The sequence below is a fragment of the Megalobrama amblycephala genome, linkage group LG8, assembly GCF_018812025.1.
Source record: "Megalobrama amblycephala isolate DHTTF-2021 linkage group LG8, ASM1881202v1, whole genome shotgun sequence".
NCBI lineage: Eukaryota > Metazoa > Chordata > Actinopteri > Cypriniformes > Xenocyprididae > Megalobrama > Megalobrama amblycephala.
The window spans coordinates 17,346,389-17,359,858 of record NC_063051.1 but is presented as its reverse complement, the minus strand read 5'-3'; the positions used below and the strand labels follow the sequence as shown (position 1 = coordinate 17,359,858).

At 36.7% G+C, this 13,470-nt stretch overlaps 1 protein-coding gene across 6 annotated transcripts in view; it reads right to left on the bottom strand.

The window, feature by feature from the left end:
• Positions 1 to 13,470, bottom strand: part of LOC125273912 (LIM domain containing preferred translocation partner in lipoma) — a 278,126-nt gene that overhangs the window by 32,992 nt on the left and 231,664 nt on the right. For all 6 annotated transcript variants that reach the window (XM_048199720.1, XM_048199723.1, XM_048199721.1 and 3 more), the window contains one exon: positions 1,812 to 1,981. In XM_048199720.1, coding sequence (XP_048055677.1) covers positions 1,812 to 1,981 — 170 coding nt within the window. The remainder of the gene's footprint in view (positions 1 to 1,811; positions 1,982 to 13,470) is intronic.

Genomic DNA, 13,470 nt, shown 5'->3' with positions numbered 1-13,470 from the left:
AAACATGTATGTCCAAAATTCTCAGAAATATGCTGGTCAAAAACCCTGTAACTCCATTTGGAGTTTGACTTTGATTATATGTTAATAATATAATGACACATGCAAGTTAGGGGTGTAACGATACGCTCAGGTCACGATACGATACGTATCTCGATACGGAGTTCACGATACGATACGTATCACGATATTTTGAACAAAATGAAACTGAAATTCAAACAAGATTTATTAAAAAAACTAATAATTAATTAACAACAAATAATTTTCCTTGTTGTACATACAAGATCACATTTCAATAAAATAAATAAATATAAAATTTTAATAAAAACCTTCTGTATTCAAATTAACAGTTGAATAGGGCTGTCTGTCACTGAAAAAAAATGTTAAATTTAACATGAACTTAGAATTATGAATAGGAGCCGTTCACATATCGCGTCTAAAAGCGCGTGGAAGGCGCGGCTGCACCGCTTCTCCTTCTTTCCAAAGCGCTTGCGCTCCTGTGGCGTCGGTCGTTGCTATGCAACCATGAACTGAGCTCTCCAAGAGGATCAGGATGTTTCTGCAAAGGATAAATGATTTCTAGCCCTTGCATTAGTTTTACTACGAGATATATTGATGGAGATAAGATATAAAAACCACCATGTACAGCTATGATCAGCTGTTCGGCTGAGCTTTTGATGTTTTGTTACGGAAAGGCCATAGCTGATCGGTTGATTCTTGTCACACGACCTGCGGTGCGCTTGCGGCATTCTGAGAAGTTGGGAATTGCATGCGCGTCGCGACCGCGTTGATCCAATTATGAGCGCGCCTGCCGCGCAGCTACATTTGAAAATAATAACTGACTTGCACGCGGAAAAGACGCAATATGTGAACGGGCCCACAGAACTTCTTAAAGCAAAGCATCGCAAGCGTCTTTTGCTTTTCTGTGAGCACAGCTGTTGCTGTGCACTGCGGTGAAAGAAAGCCACGACTTTTCTCACGCGACCATGCAAGAGACTGACATGAGAAACGTTTAAACCTTGCAAGATTCAATGTGTGCCCGAAACACTTACTGAACTAGAGAGCTGATTAAGACACACCATCTACGATAAATCGTTACACCCCTAATACTTATAGTAATTTAAAAATGTGGTAGCATTGGATCTGGACAGGAAGGATAACTCTGGGAGTTCGAAGGGGTGTGTCGCGATTCTGCCTTCTCACATCGCGATACAGGTTCGTGGACCTGCGTATCGCGATTTTGGTTTCATATCGCATATCGTTACAGCCCTAATGCAAGTGTCTGACTATTTATGCAGCCACAATATCAACTTTGACTATTTAAAAATACAGTGATTTTTCTATTTCTTGAAAAGTAGCATTTTTGAAGACACAAAGGTTTCAATGTTTCCTACAGAGCCCCTAAAGGGACATGGTGGTGGAAAAAATAAGATAAAAGGAAAAATAAAAAGTCAATGCTTTTGTGTTCTCTCGCAAATGTTTTGTGTTCCCCCGCGAAAGTTTGTGTTCGCTCGCAAAACATTTTGAGCTCTTTGCGAGTGAAAACAAAGTTTCTCAACAGAATGCAAACATTTGAGTCCTGCCCGGTCATGTTTCGGATGAAAAAAAATAAATAAAAAAAATCTGTCAAATCTGCATCCTATCTAATGCAGCCAAAAAAATAAAAACTCACACAAACATTCATCAACATTAGAAATTACGTATGCACCTGTTGTGTACCTAGCAGATATTTTGCGTGACTAAGAACTTAATCTCAACTATTAGTGTACTAGACCCAGTATATGCATAAAGAGCGTGCAGCAGATCACACTCACGATATAGCAGGGTTCGCAGTAAGCCTTCTTTTCCACGGCATAAAAGGGCTTCCCTCTGAGCTTGGAGCCACAGGTCATGCAGATGAAGCATTCCACATGGAAGACCTGGTCCATGGCGGTACAACCCGTCCCCTCACCAACCACATTCTCCCCGCAGCTTGCACACCGACCTGCAAAATACAGCATTGGAATTACTATAACAAACATATTCAAAATGATAAAAAAAATAAACATAACATGGTGATTTAAAGATTTAAAAAAAGACTGTAGAGGTGAAGGTTAAATGGATAATATACAGCATCATTTGCCACTTTCATAAAAAACAATTCTAATTAAGAATAGCTATTCAAGTGGAGATATGGGTTATTCACCCTTTGCTCTCCTCCAGACTACAAGGTTTCTGTCTATTTTTTTTTCAAAGGAGATTAGATGTTTCAACTATAAAGCAGACTAACAGATAATCTTGAATAAACAGTGTGTTTGTCGCCTCTTTCAAGCCAACTCTTCTTTTTGGTACAACCAATGATAACAATCTACACTACTGAGTAATTGCAAGTCTTGTGGATAAAAAGAATTAAAAGAGTCAATGTCAAAAGAAACAGAATATGAGGAGCATTTCTAAAGTTAGGTTGATACCATCTCCAGGGAATTTACCCCTTTAAAGTGTTTGGATTTTTTTTTCCTTTTTAAAAAGGGCGAAGTGATCGGTTGCCCTACAATTGTAGAAATCTAAGGCGCTTAATAAGGTCAGTCACTTAATAGAGACTGAGCTGATTTTTCCTCTTTGTGAAGAGAATGAAGATCAATGCATTACCGCTTGCGCAAATACCACCCACCATCTGTCAACTCACCCGTCACAACATGCTAAAACACATGCAACTTATCACTCAGACGATGTCAGATGCGTAAAGAGCAGGGATAGCTCATATTCAAAACCAATCACTATTAAATTCCATCGCACCTCTTCAGACCAACCTTCCTAATAGCCACATATAATATCTCCACTGGATTGAGAATAGGATTAAGCAACACATTGACACACACACAATCTTTTTATGATAAAACGAAACTTTGGAAGTGGCAAGAGCACAATCTTTGTGTTATAGGGCATCTGGTATAGCACCGAAAAAAGATCCTGATTGCATATTGTGTGACACGGCATTTGGATATCTGTAATTGAGTTGAAGCTATCTTTAATTGAGCTTAAGATGTCTCCAACTCAATGCAAAGATATCTTCAAACCAATTAATGACGCTAGCAGTTTAATTAGCAGTATCAGGAAATAATGCGCTTTAGAGCCATATCTTGTGGTGTTTTCCTTTTTACACATCTGAGGACAGATACGATCTCAAAAAAAGAGAGAATGTGAGATATTATGAATTAATTTACTTAACTTTAGTTCTGTAGTTCCTCATTTTTCTTTTCTCTTTCTTTTGTGCTTCATTTAAGCCTGTTTTTAGAAATGATACACTCTCTGACTGCAATGAGAGCCAGAGTTCAAGCTTGTCACAGACAAAAGGCGAAGCAGTGAGCAGGAGAAATATCAGACACGCTCCCATTTTCACTGCTGAAGCTGTCGGCGGCATCAACAAAACAGACTGAACTTTTCCGCTCTTCAGATTAGATATCAAAGCTGAGCTGAATATGAGCACCTCTTCTCAACAAAGTTTTAATCGTAGATAATTCTCCTCATGTGTGTGAATTAACACGGGGATTTCTGTTCAGTTCGATCGATGCATTGCAAAGATCAGTGCTTTTATCTTGTTTTCCAGAAAAAAAATAATCTAAAAATTATTAAATAAGATAAATTTACTTATGATGCAAAACTGTGAGATTAAAAGAATACATTTTGAATTAAAGGGATAGTTAAAGATACCCAAAAATTAAAATTTTGTCTTTAATCACTCACCCTCTTGTCGTTCCAAACCCGTAAGACCTTCGTTCATCTTCAGAACACAAATTAAGATATTTTTGATGAAATCTGAGAGGTATCGGACTCCATAGACAGCAATTTAACAGACACTTTCAAAGTCCAGAAATGTACTAAAGACATCGTTAAAAATACTTTGAGAATGACAGAGAAGAGAAGATATTGTTGAATATAGTCGCTATTTTTGTTTTGTTTTTGCATACAAAAATATTCTCGTCACTTCATAAAATTAAGGTTGAACCACTGCAGTCACGTCGACTGTTTTAACGATGTCTTTAGTACCTTTCTGGACCTTGAAAGTGGTGGTTAAATTGCTGGACGAGTCATATAACTCAGACCACTGTAAACATCGAGAAAAAAAAAAACAAAAAAACATTTTGCTTATCAAGTAAATGTACCCTACTATTCAAAAGTTTGGGGTCAGGGTTTTTGTAAATTTATTTCACAAGAATGCATTAAATTGATCAAAATTGTATTTCAAATAAATGCTGTTCTTTCTATTCATTAAAGAATCCTGAAAAAAAATGTATCACAGTTTCCACAAAAATATTAAAGGATTAGTTCACTTTCAAATTAAAATTTCCTGATAATTTACTCACCCCCATTTCATCCAAGATGTTCATGTCTTTCTTTCTTCAGTCGAAAAGAAATTAAGGTTTTTGATGAAAACATTCATCATATGGATTTTTCTCCATATAGTGGACTTCAATGGAGCCCAAACGGTTGAAGGTCAAAATTACAGTTTCATTGCAGCTTCAAAACGTTCTACATGATCCCAGACAAGGAATAAGGGTCTTATTTAGAGAAACCATATAACTATATAAGTTTTAACAATAAATGCTCATCTTGAACTAGCTCTCTTCTTCTCTATTAGAATTCCAGCTGTGTAGGCACTGCTAAGTGTATTACTGCCCTCCACGGGTAAAAGTTTGAACTAATTGTTATATACTTGCACTAGCATATTGTATATGACAATTTAGTTCAAACTTTGACCTGTGGAGGGCAGTAATACACTTGCAGTGTCTACACAGCTGGAATCCAAATAAAGAAGAAAAGAGCTAGTTCAAGATGAGCATTTATGGTTAAAACATATCAAATTTAATTTTTTTTAGAAAATGAGCGATAGTTTCTCTAGATAAGACCCTTATTTCTCGTCTGGGTTTGCTGTAAACTGTAATTTTGACCTTCAGCCGTTTGGGCTCCATTGAAGTCCACTATATGGAGAAAAATCCTGGAATGTTTTCATCAAAAACCTTAATTTCTTTTCGACTGAAGAAAGAAAGACATGAACATCTTGGATGACATGGGGGTGAGTAAATTGTCAGGAAATTTTAATTTGAAAGTGAACTAATCCTTTAAGCAACACAACTATTTGCAACATTGATAATAATAAGAAGAAATGTTTCTTGAGCACCAAATCAGCATATTAGAATGATTTCTGTAGGATCATGTGACACTGAAGAATGGCTGCGGAACATATTAAAATAGAAAAATGTTATTTTGAAGTGTAATGTTATTACTATTTTGGGTCTATATTAATATTTTGGATCAAATACATGCGGTCTTGGTGAGCATAAGAAATTTTATACATTTGTAAAAATTCTTACCAACTCCAAACATTTGAACGCTAGAGTATCTTGTTTTTTATCTTTTTTTTTATTATTATATTATAGTTTGCAGTGTGTGAGGACAAAAGTGCTTTATGATTGATTCTGTAGGTAGCGGAATAACAGCCATACAGACCATTACTTCAATTAAAGGCACTGTGAAATGATCCGACACAAGGTTTCCATGAATTGTCACACCTGTCTACGAAACAACAGCATGAAAAATGAATGTCACGTTGATTAATAATTACCACTTAGCTCTATGTTGTGTGCCCCATGTTGAACTGTCACTAAAACTAATGTGAGCTACTTCACTGACGCTGATCTTTAGATAATTTCCACTCCATCCCCGCTGAGCTGTACCTGCAGCAGGGTTCCGCTGAGGAACAGCACAGAACAGGCGGAGGAAATAAAGTGGAGCCGTCTGCCTGCCGCAGCTCCCCAGGGGACCAGTGGGGGTGGGTGGAATCCCAGGCAAAGGTAATCACTTCAGATGGGCTGAAACAAGAGCGGCTCTGGATCACAGGCCCCTCTGAGCCAAACAAGTGTGTGAGAGAGACAAGCACAGAAAAAGAGAAGAGAGAAAGTGAGAGTGGGAAATACAGCCAAGGAATGAGCGCAGGTCACCCTCAAAGCCTGAGTGGAGGAAACCGTTCGGAAATCCTCTTTACCCTTAGTGGAGTGGGAATGACTTGGACTCACAGGACGTACAAAGAAATCCTCAAATGCCTTTAGAGCATATAAGGTCACTTTTGTCAGGTGAAGAACCAGTTCAGTAAAACCGGACCATCTAACACTCAATTCTGGTAGCAACTACCTATCTAACCTCAAAACAATTACCTACAGTTTTATGTACTGTACTAACTATCCTTTATGCCCTATATCTTAAAATAAGCCTCACTTTTACAGATACATAACTTTGCCATAATTAAGTTGAAAACTAGACTTAGAAAGCTAAATGAGCTGAATGTTTGCTAAATAAAACATTAGACCTCAATCTTAAATATATTGACAGATAACTAAGTTATGTAATCACAAATTATAGAGTTTACAATTATCACAATTAACATTAATCAGCAACAAGTTTAATTTAGTCACATTTTTTTCAATGTTAGTGCTTTTAAAACTGGGGTCAGAGGAAGGGGTCTGCATAAAAAATACAAAGTGTGTTTTTAGGCCTGTCAAAGTTACTGTATTATCTTAAGATATCCATTCAGTGCTTAATACACTAATTTTATATATATTTGCTAATTTCATATTACTAATTTTTCTGCTTTCTAGAAATACAGAGATTAAATCACAATTATTTGATTTTATTGACAGCCATTGATATATATATATATATATATATATATATATGCACTGCACCGCTAAAGATAGGCTCCAAGTCTATTTTTGATGGATGCTTTGTCCCAGCTGCGCAACTCAAATACAAAATAAAGTTAAAAAAAAAATAAAATAAAAAAATAAATCACCCTGTGAAGACTCCTGCATATTTTTCACATCACTAGGAGGCCAGAAATTGACAACAAGAGATTCGAAGTTGAAAAACTTAAAAATTCTGTCCTTGTCATCCTTAACTGGACTTTTAAGTGTATTAACTTCATCTGTAGGCTACAGCAAAATAAAATATGGCATAGCAATAAACACAATTAAACTGAACAAAATATAACCATTTAGCCATTAAAAATCAAGGAAAACAATATCAGACAGGCAAACCTAGTTGTCTCGCGAATCCTGCCACTTCGCTTCTGAAATGCTTCTGGTGTTAGTTGACACAACTTAGAGCAGTGGTTCCATGTTCCTGGAGGCCCCCCAATACTGCACATTTTGGATGTCTCCTTTATCTGTGACACTCATTTCAGGTCTCTCTACTAATGAGATGATGATCTGAATCAGGTGTGTTTGATTAAGGAGACATGGAAAACATGCAGTGTTGGGGTGCCTCCAGGAATGTGGTTGGGAACCCCTGACGTAGAGGACGGAACAAAAGCTCGCCGAAGCCGTAACGCGCCGCATGCACGTGCAGCGTAAACAAGGGGTGAGGTGGACATGTGATTACAGATCATTCAGCAACACTTGTCTGTAGCTGTATTTAGTCATTGTTATTTAGCAGTCATCCTGTTTCCACAGGCTATAAGTCACGTTTCTCTCAAAATTGGAGTCAGTAGGGATTACAGTTAGAGGACCCACATAAATTACATCAGCAGCTGCAAAAAAATCTTTACAGACACAGAAACAGTCACACAAATATATTACGTGAAGCCTAATCTACACAGGCAGGAGATCAGTGAGTCACATATTCAAAACTGTCTCTGTAAATGTGGGGCCTAATTGTTGTTTGACTCATTTGTAGCTGCAAACATCTCTGGTGACTCACAGTCACTTTCAGACTGAGCTTAAAAGAAAAGTTTATTTACTTCATAGAGAAGTTTATTTTTTAGTTTATAAATTACCACATTTTCACTATCAGCTATTCTGTAACTGTACAACCACCAAGCCATGATCTACCCTGCAAATGCAGAAATCACTAGATGAACGCAGTTTTCTTTCTTGCGTGGGCGTGACATAACGAAGGGACAGTCCCTTTCCCTCCCAACAGGCTCCTAAAAGCCTTGGACCTTATTATTGCTAGTTGCAGGTGGTATTAAGGGGAAGGACACTGTGATTTTTAAATGTGTTTATCTGCTGAAATACAGCCACAAAAACTCCATTTCTATGCTATAAATGAATTAGTCGAAATCCACAGGTACAGTACTTGAACAAGTAAAAAAAAAAAAAGATATGTAAAATGCGTATGGAAAAAACATTTTGGATTCTATGATTAAACAAGAAAAAACGAATTGTCATACATTAGTGATTCTGGTACAAAGCTTTAACATATTTGTAATAAAAGGCCACAACCCGATTCCTGCATAATAAAAGTACATCTCTATCCAACGCAACTGCTTTAGAACACACCCCCACCCCCCCAAACTGGGCAGAGAGAGCTCATGAAAGAGCCTTCGCTTTCCCTTGTGTCCTCTGCTCTGGGAATAGAAGGCGAGTCTTCATATTAAAACTTCAAATAGTTCTTTTGTAACCAGAAGGGGTAGGAGTGGAATAGTTCATTTACACTTTATACACTTTCTCTTCTGTCTTCACCATCCCTATGAAGCCTCCATTCTTTCTTATATGCAACCTCAGAAAAAAAAGGAGAAAAGAAGAAATAATAAGGATGGAACGAAGGAAGAAGAAAGAGGGCGAGTGTGTTGCTCACAAGCCTTGTGAAAGGCTTAAAGCGGTTAGGCATTTTAATTGGATAAAAGGAGAAGATTAAAGAGTTCTTGACTGCGTTCCATAAATAATTGATTTCTAATGTATTTGTGGTGGCAGGCAGATGCTGTTGTTTGGCGATGGTGGATGTTTTGAGTGGCAGGCCTGCTAAGATTTCCTGCACATCTCCGTCTCGCCGCTCTTTGTTTTTTCACGCTGCGATGCAAGAGAGGTGCATGAAAGGCGGCGCGAGCGCGAGCAGCAATTTTGATCTTACATCGCCGGAAATCAAAGATCAGGCGTGTAAAGAGGGAACGCAAAGAACTTTTTTGTGGAAGGCCAAACTTTCCTGACTCGCTGAGAAAAGAAGGTGCGATTCTTTAAGGAGGAAACGCAGCCTTCTCAGTACTGGAAGACAAAGCGCATTGCGACAACGCGCATGTAAACAAATAAACACAACAGATCCACAACACATATTCTGGGCTTGCAAGAACTTTGTTTCTTCAGAAAGAATATTTTGCGGTGTAAACAACAGAGTGTTATTAGACAGAAATAGTAGCAATAATGCAACACAGATTCCCACAGATGGAATTCATCTTGTTTTTTAGGAACAATAGCAAACAACACATTCCTGCAGCTGGAGTGAAAAAATGAAATGATTTAAAAAACATCTGTTTCAACAGCGAATTCCGCTCCAGCAAATTATGCTGCTCTAATTCACAAATTTATTACAGAGCAATGTTACCAAACACAGGCTTTGTTTTTTTTGTTTTTTTCCCCCACACAAATGCTGGGGAGGAAAAAATAAATCTGTTGTGACAGGCTATGTGTGCAAAGAAAGAAAAATGATACAAGCTTATGCAAAATGTTTATATATTATAGATTTCAAACAAACATTATGAAGTCAATGTGATGCTAATTTTTTTGTCCTATCTCTTCATTTATTCAAAATACAGAAAATTATTATTTAATGCACCTCTTTTATGAGCATGAATAACCTCTGTTCTAGGATTAATTAAAAAATTTTTTAAGGGGCAACTTTCCTGATATTTTGAAGAAAAAAAATAAAAGAATGATATACATAAAAACAAATAATCTTGCATTATTATTATTATTATTATTATTATTATTAGTTTGGGGAAAAGTGATTCACTGCCTTTTAATTAAAAAAAAAAAAAACTTTTTGACTACCAAAAGATATAATATTTATGAATGAATATTTCATAAAATAAGTAAAATTTTAACTTTTAAATATTTAACCCTCTACAGCACAGCGTTGCCCTCAGGCAACAGAAAGTTTTCTTTAGCCCTATGTTTAGTAAATTTTTCTTTAAATGATAACAACCAATTAGAAAGGTCGAGAAAGTACCCAAGAACAGTCCAGTAAGGTGTTGGAGTCAATATCAAGCACCATTTAAAGGTGGGATGTCCTGTTCTGACACATGGTCACAGGAGCACATGGTGTGAGAAGAAGGCAATATTATTTGCTTTAGTAATCTTATTTAAATCGACATGAACTGTACATAAAAAATATGTGTGTGTGTGTATGAAGGTGTAGAGAAGCCTTTTGTCAGGTTTTATGAAGTTTTTTTTTTATTTTGCATGTTCAGAAATTCCGTTTTTCTTTCCGTTGCCTCAGGGCAACGTTGTGCGATACGGGGTACTTTTAGGGGAAGTTTTAGACAATACCTCACATTGGCAACAATGTGTTATAAGAAGGGAAGATGTCACAGCAGAGAAGAAGTGCTTTTTGAAGTTTCGTACGGAGTGAAATCTTATTACATGAAGTACATTATATGGCATAGCACACTACATGATACAGACCTATGCATGTATCAAATTCAATATATCAATGTCTTTCATGTGTTTTTCCCTTTTTACTTAATGATTTCTTGAATTTTTTAAAACATTTTTTGGATTTTTATGATAATTTTCTCTATGACTCTGTTCCACTGTCGCACAACGTTGCCCTGAGGCAACGGAAAAATATTTGTAGTCATTCAAACGTTACTTTTCTGGAAAATGAAAATGAGCCAGCATAAATGCAATATTTTGAATAACACGTTTGTTTATAAACTACATTTTTAAAAGATTTTCATTTTCTTTATTGTGGACACTATGTCATAACTAAGCATTAAAAGGTTTACAACAACTTCACTAAAAGCTTCAAATTTACACTTCTTTGTATTATTTCTTGTTTTTTCCCTATTTACTCCTTCTGTCTTTTCTGTGTGCATTCATTCCAAAGGCCTTCTATGCAGCTGTACGACCGATTTTACTCCAGATGACAAAAGGAATGGGTGTCATCAATGTGCTTCAATCTCTCAATGCCCCTTACCCATAACCCCCTGTAATCTCATTCCCATATCAGCAAATGATGATGAGGCAGAATGGGATGTGACTCCAGAGCAGGGGGGAAGGGGGGTGGGGGGTGGATACATGCCACAATGCATTACCTCTCCGTGTGTCAGGCCTGCAGGGCAGCGTGCAGATGACAGAGAGGGTGTGGGGTAAACGTATGGGTTACATGTCCTGGAAGTAGGTGGGAACTGTGACATGGACAGGTGCCAGGGTGTAAACAGGACGAGTGAACAGAAAAAACGTGAGAAAGCGAGATAAAGAAGAGGGTTGGAACGTGGAGGTGAGTGAATGTGTTGGACTGCATGTTCGTGTGGCACAAAACATTCTTTTTTGGGGTCAAACGCTCACCCACGAATGAAATCTAGCAACATGATTCATTGTAAGCCCTCCAGCTCCTTAAACTAGGCCTGCAACGCAGACAATCTTGCAAGCCTCAGTGGAGCTGTCTCTACGAGGCACAATCGCCGACCCGCACTCTCCGACAATGAAGGTTCGTGTTAGATGACATCACCTCACATGAACTATCACGGAATACAGGCCCTCCCTGACCATCTGAGGTAGGAGCCGGGAGAGGAGAGAGAATTATTGCTGGGAAAAAGAGCAAGAGAGAAAGTGAAAAAGGACAGACAGATTTAAGTGGCACGCCACACTCTGATGTGAGACTAGAAAGCAGTGTGTCCTTGGTCCTGAAGAGCTGAAATAAACACGCCATACAAGAATAAAAAAAAAAAATCAAGAAAGAAACAGCAGCCGATACTCGTGTGTGTCTGGAATAAAAAAAATGTAAAAAACGCAGGAACCAGACAAGGACATAACTATATATTCAGGACCCAGTTTAATTATTTAAAAGAATAGTTCACCTAAAAATGAAAATGTTCTCATGATTTACTCACCCTCATGTTGTTCTAAACCCAACTTTTTCTTCCGTGGAACAAAAAGATAAACATCTATCATGCTCCAAAATGACAACCAACCAACCAAACAATACATAAACAAAAATATAATATAATATAATATAATATAATATAATATAATATAATATAATATAATATAATATAATATAATAATAAACTATTATTAATATATTCAAATAATGTAACTCTAATCTAAATAAAAACTTTTTTTTTCTCCCCTTATTGCAGAACAAACCATTCTTGAAACTTCTAGAAATAACAAAAATAAATTATGGTTATTTCATTTAATATGTCAACTCTCACAGTAAATTAAAAAAAAAAAAAAAGCCTCGTCATAATAACAGCAGAAATACCAGAAATATTTTAGTCTTTATGGAGGTGCCTTCAAATTTTCTTTTGGGCAATGGGGGCCTTTAAGTCAAAGTAGGTGAGAACCACTGTTGTATGGGATGTTTTTATGGTACTTTTGTTACTTTTTATAGTCCTTTTTGAAGATAAAATTACCCAGTCCCCATTCACTGTAACTGCATGGAAAAGTAGAAAGAAGTTCCACAGAAGAAAGTAATATGGATTTGGAACAAATTGAATCAACAAATGCTTTAAGAAACAACTATTGCAAATGTCTTATCAGTTGACTGCTAATCTGAATATTGGCGGATATAGCCCTACATTTATAGAAGGTGAAAACATGGACTATATCAGCACCAGCCATTCAAAGATTTTCATGATATGTATGTATCAGTCGACAGTCGACACTGATGATGGGCAGGAACAAACTGGACGCAATGGGGCTTTTCAAGTCAACCAACCAAATTCTTACGCCATACCATACAAGCATATTACAATATGATATTAAAAAGAAAATAAAAACTGTTCTGACATGGTCAGGCCAGCTCATTTAAGACTATATACAGTGAAAGTGTTCACTAATCTGCAGTACTTACACAATCCACTTCTGCTGCTACCCATTTGCTCATAAGCCTATCAACTACTAAAGGGCAAACATAGAGGGGGATTGAGTTTGTGTTTATTAGGGACAAGTTAACTAGATCAACACAATCACAAACTGAATGTAATCACAATGTACACTTGTTTAATCACCCAGGATTTGAACTCGGGACTCAGTAATCTCATTATGAGTAAACATTCCATTTTTTTGGTCAAAACATGATTGTTGCCAATTTTTGTTTATTTCGTAATTTATTTGCAATGCCTTTAAAATGAAAAAAAAAAAAAAAAATTATTTAAGACATTTATATGTAGTAAATATATTCTACATATACCAGAGTTTACTAACTGTTCCTAAGTATTCTAAGTCTTAATTAATGTTCTTATCATTTGCCTTACAGAACATGTCCCATTTGCAAAGCCCTCTCAGCTTTGTCTACTTCTTCAAATTCAACATGAAAATCACTTTTTTTCTTTTTTTTTTTTCTTTTTTTTTTTACATTTTTCTTATGATCAAGGAAAAACCAAAGTGCAACTGTGGAGTCTACAGTATCAGCTCTCGGCCAAGTTTCAGTGTTTGTATTCTCATTCACTCTTGGTCAGTTGCTTGTCTATTTTATTAACCAGAGACTTTACATTGCCCA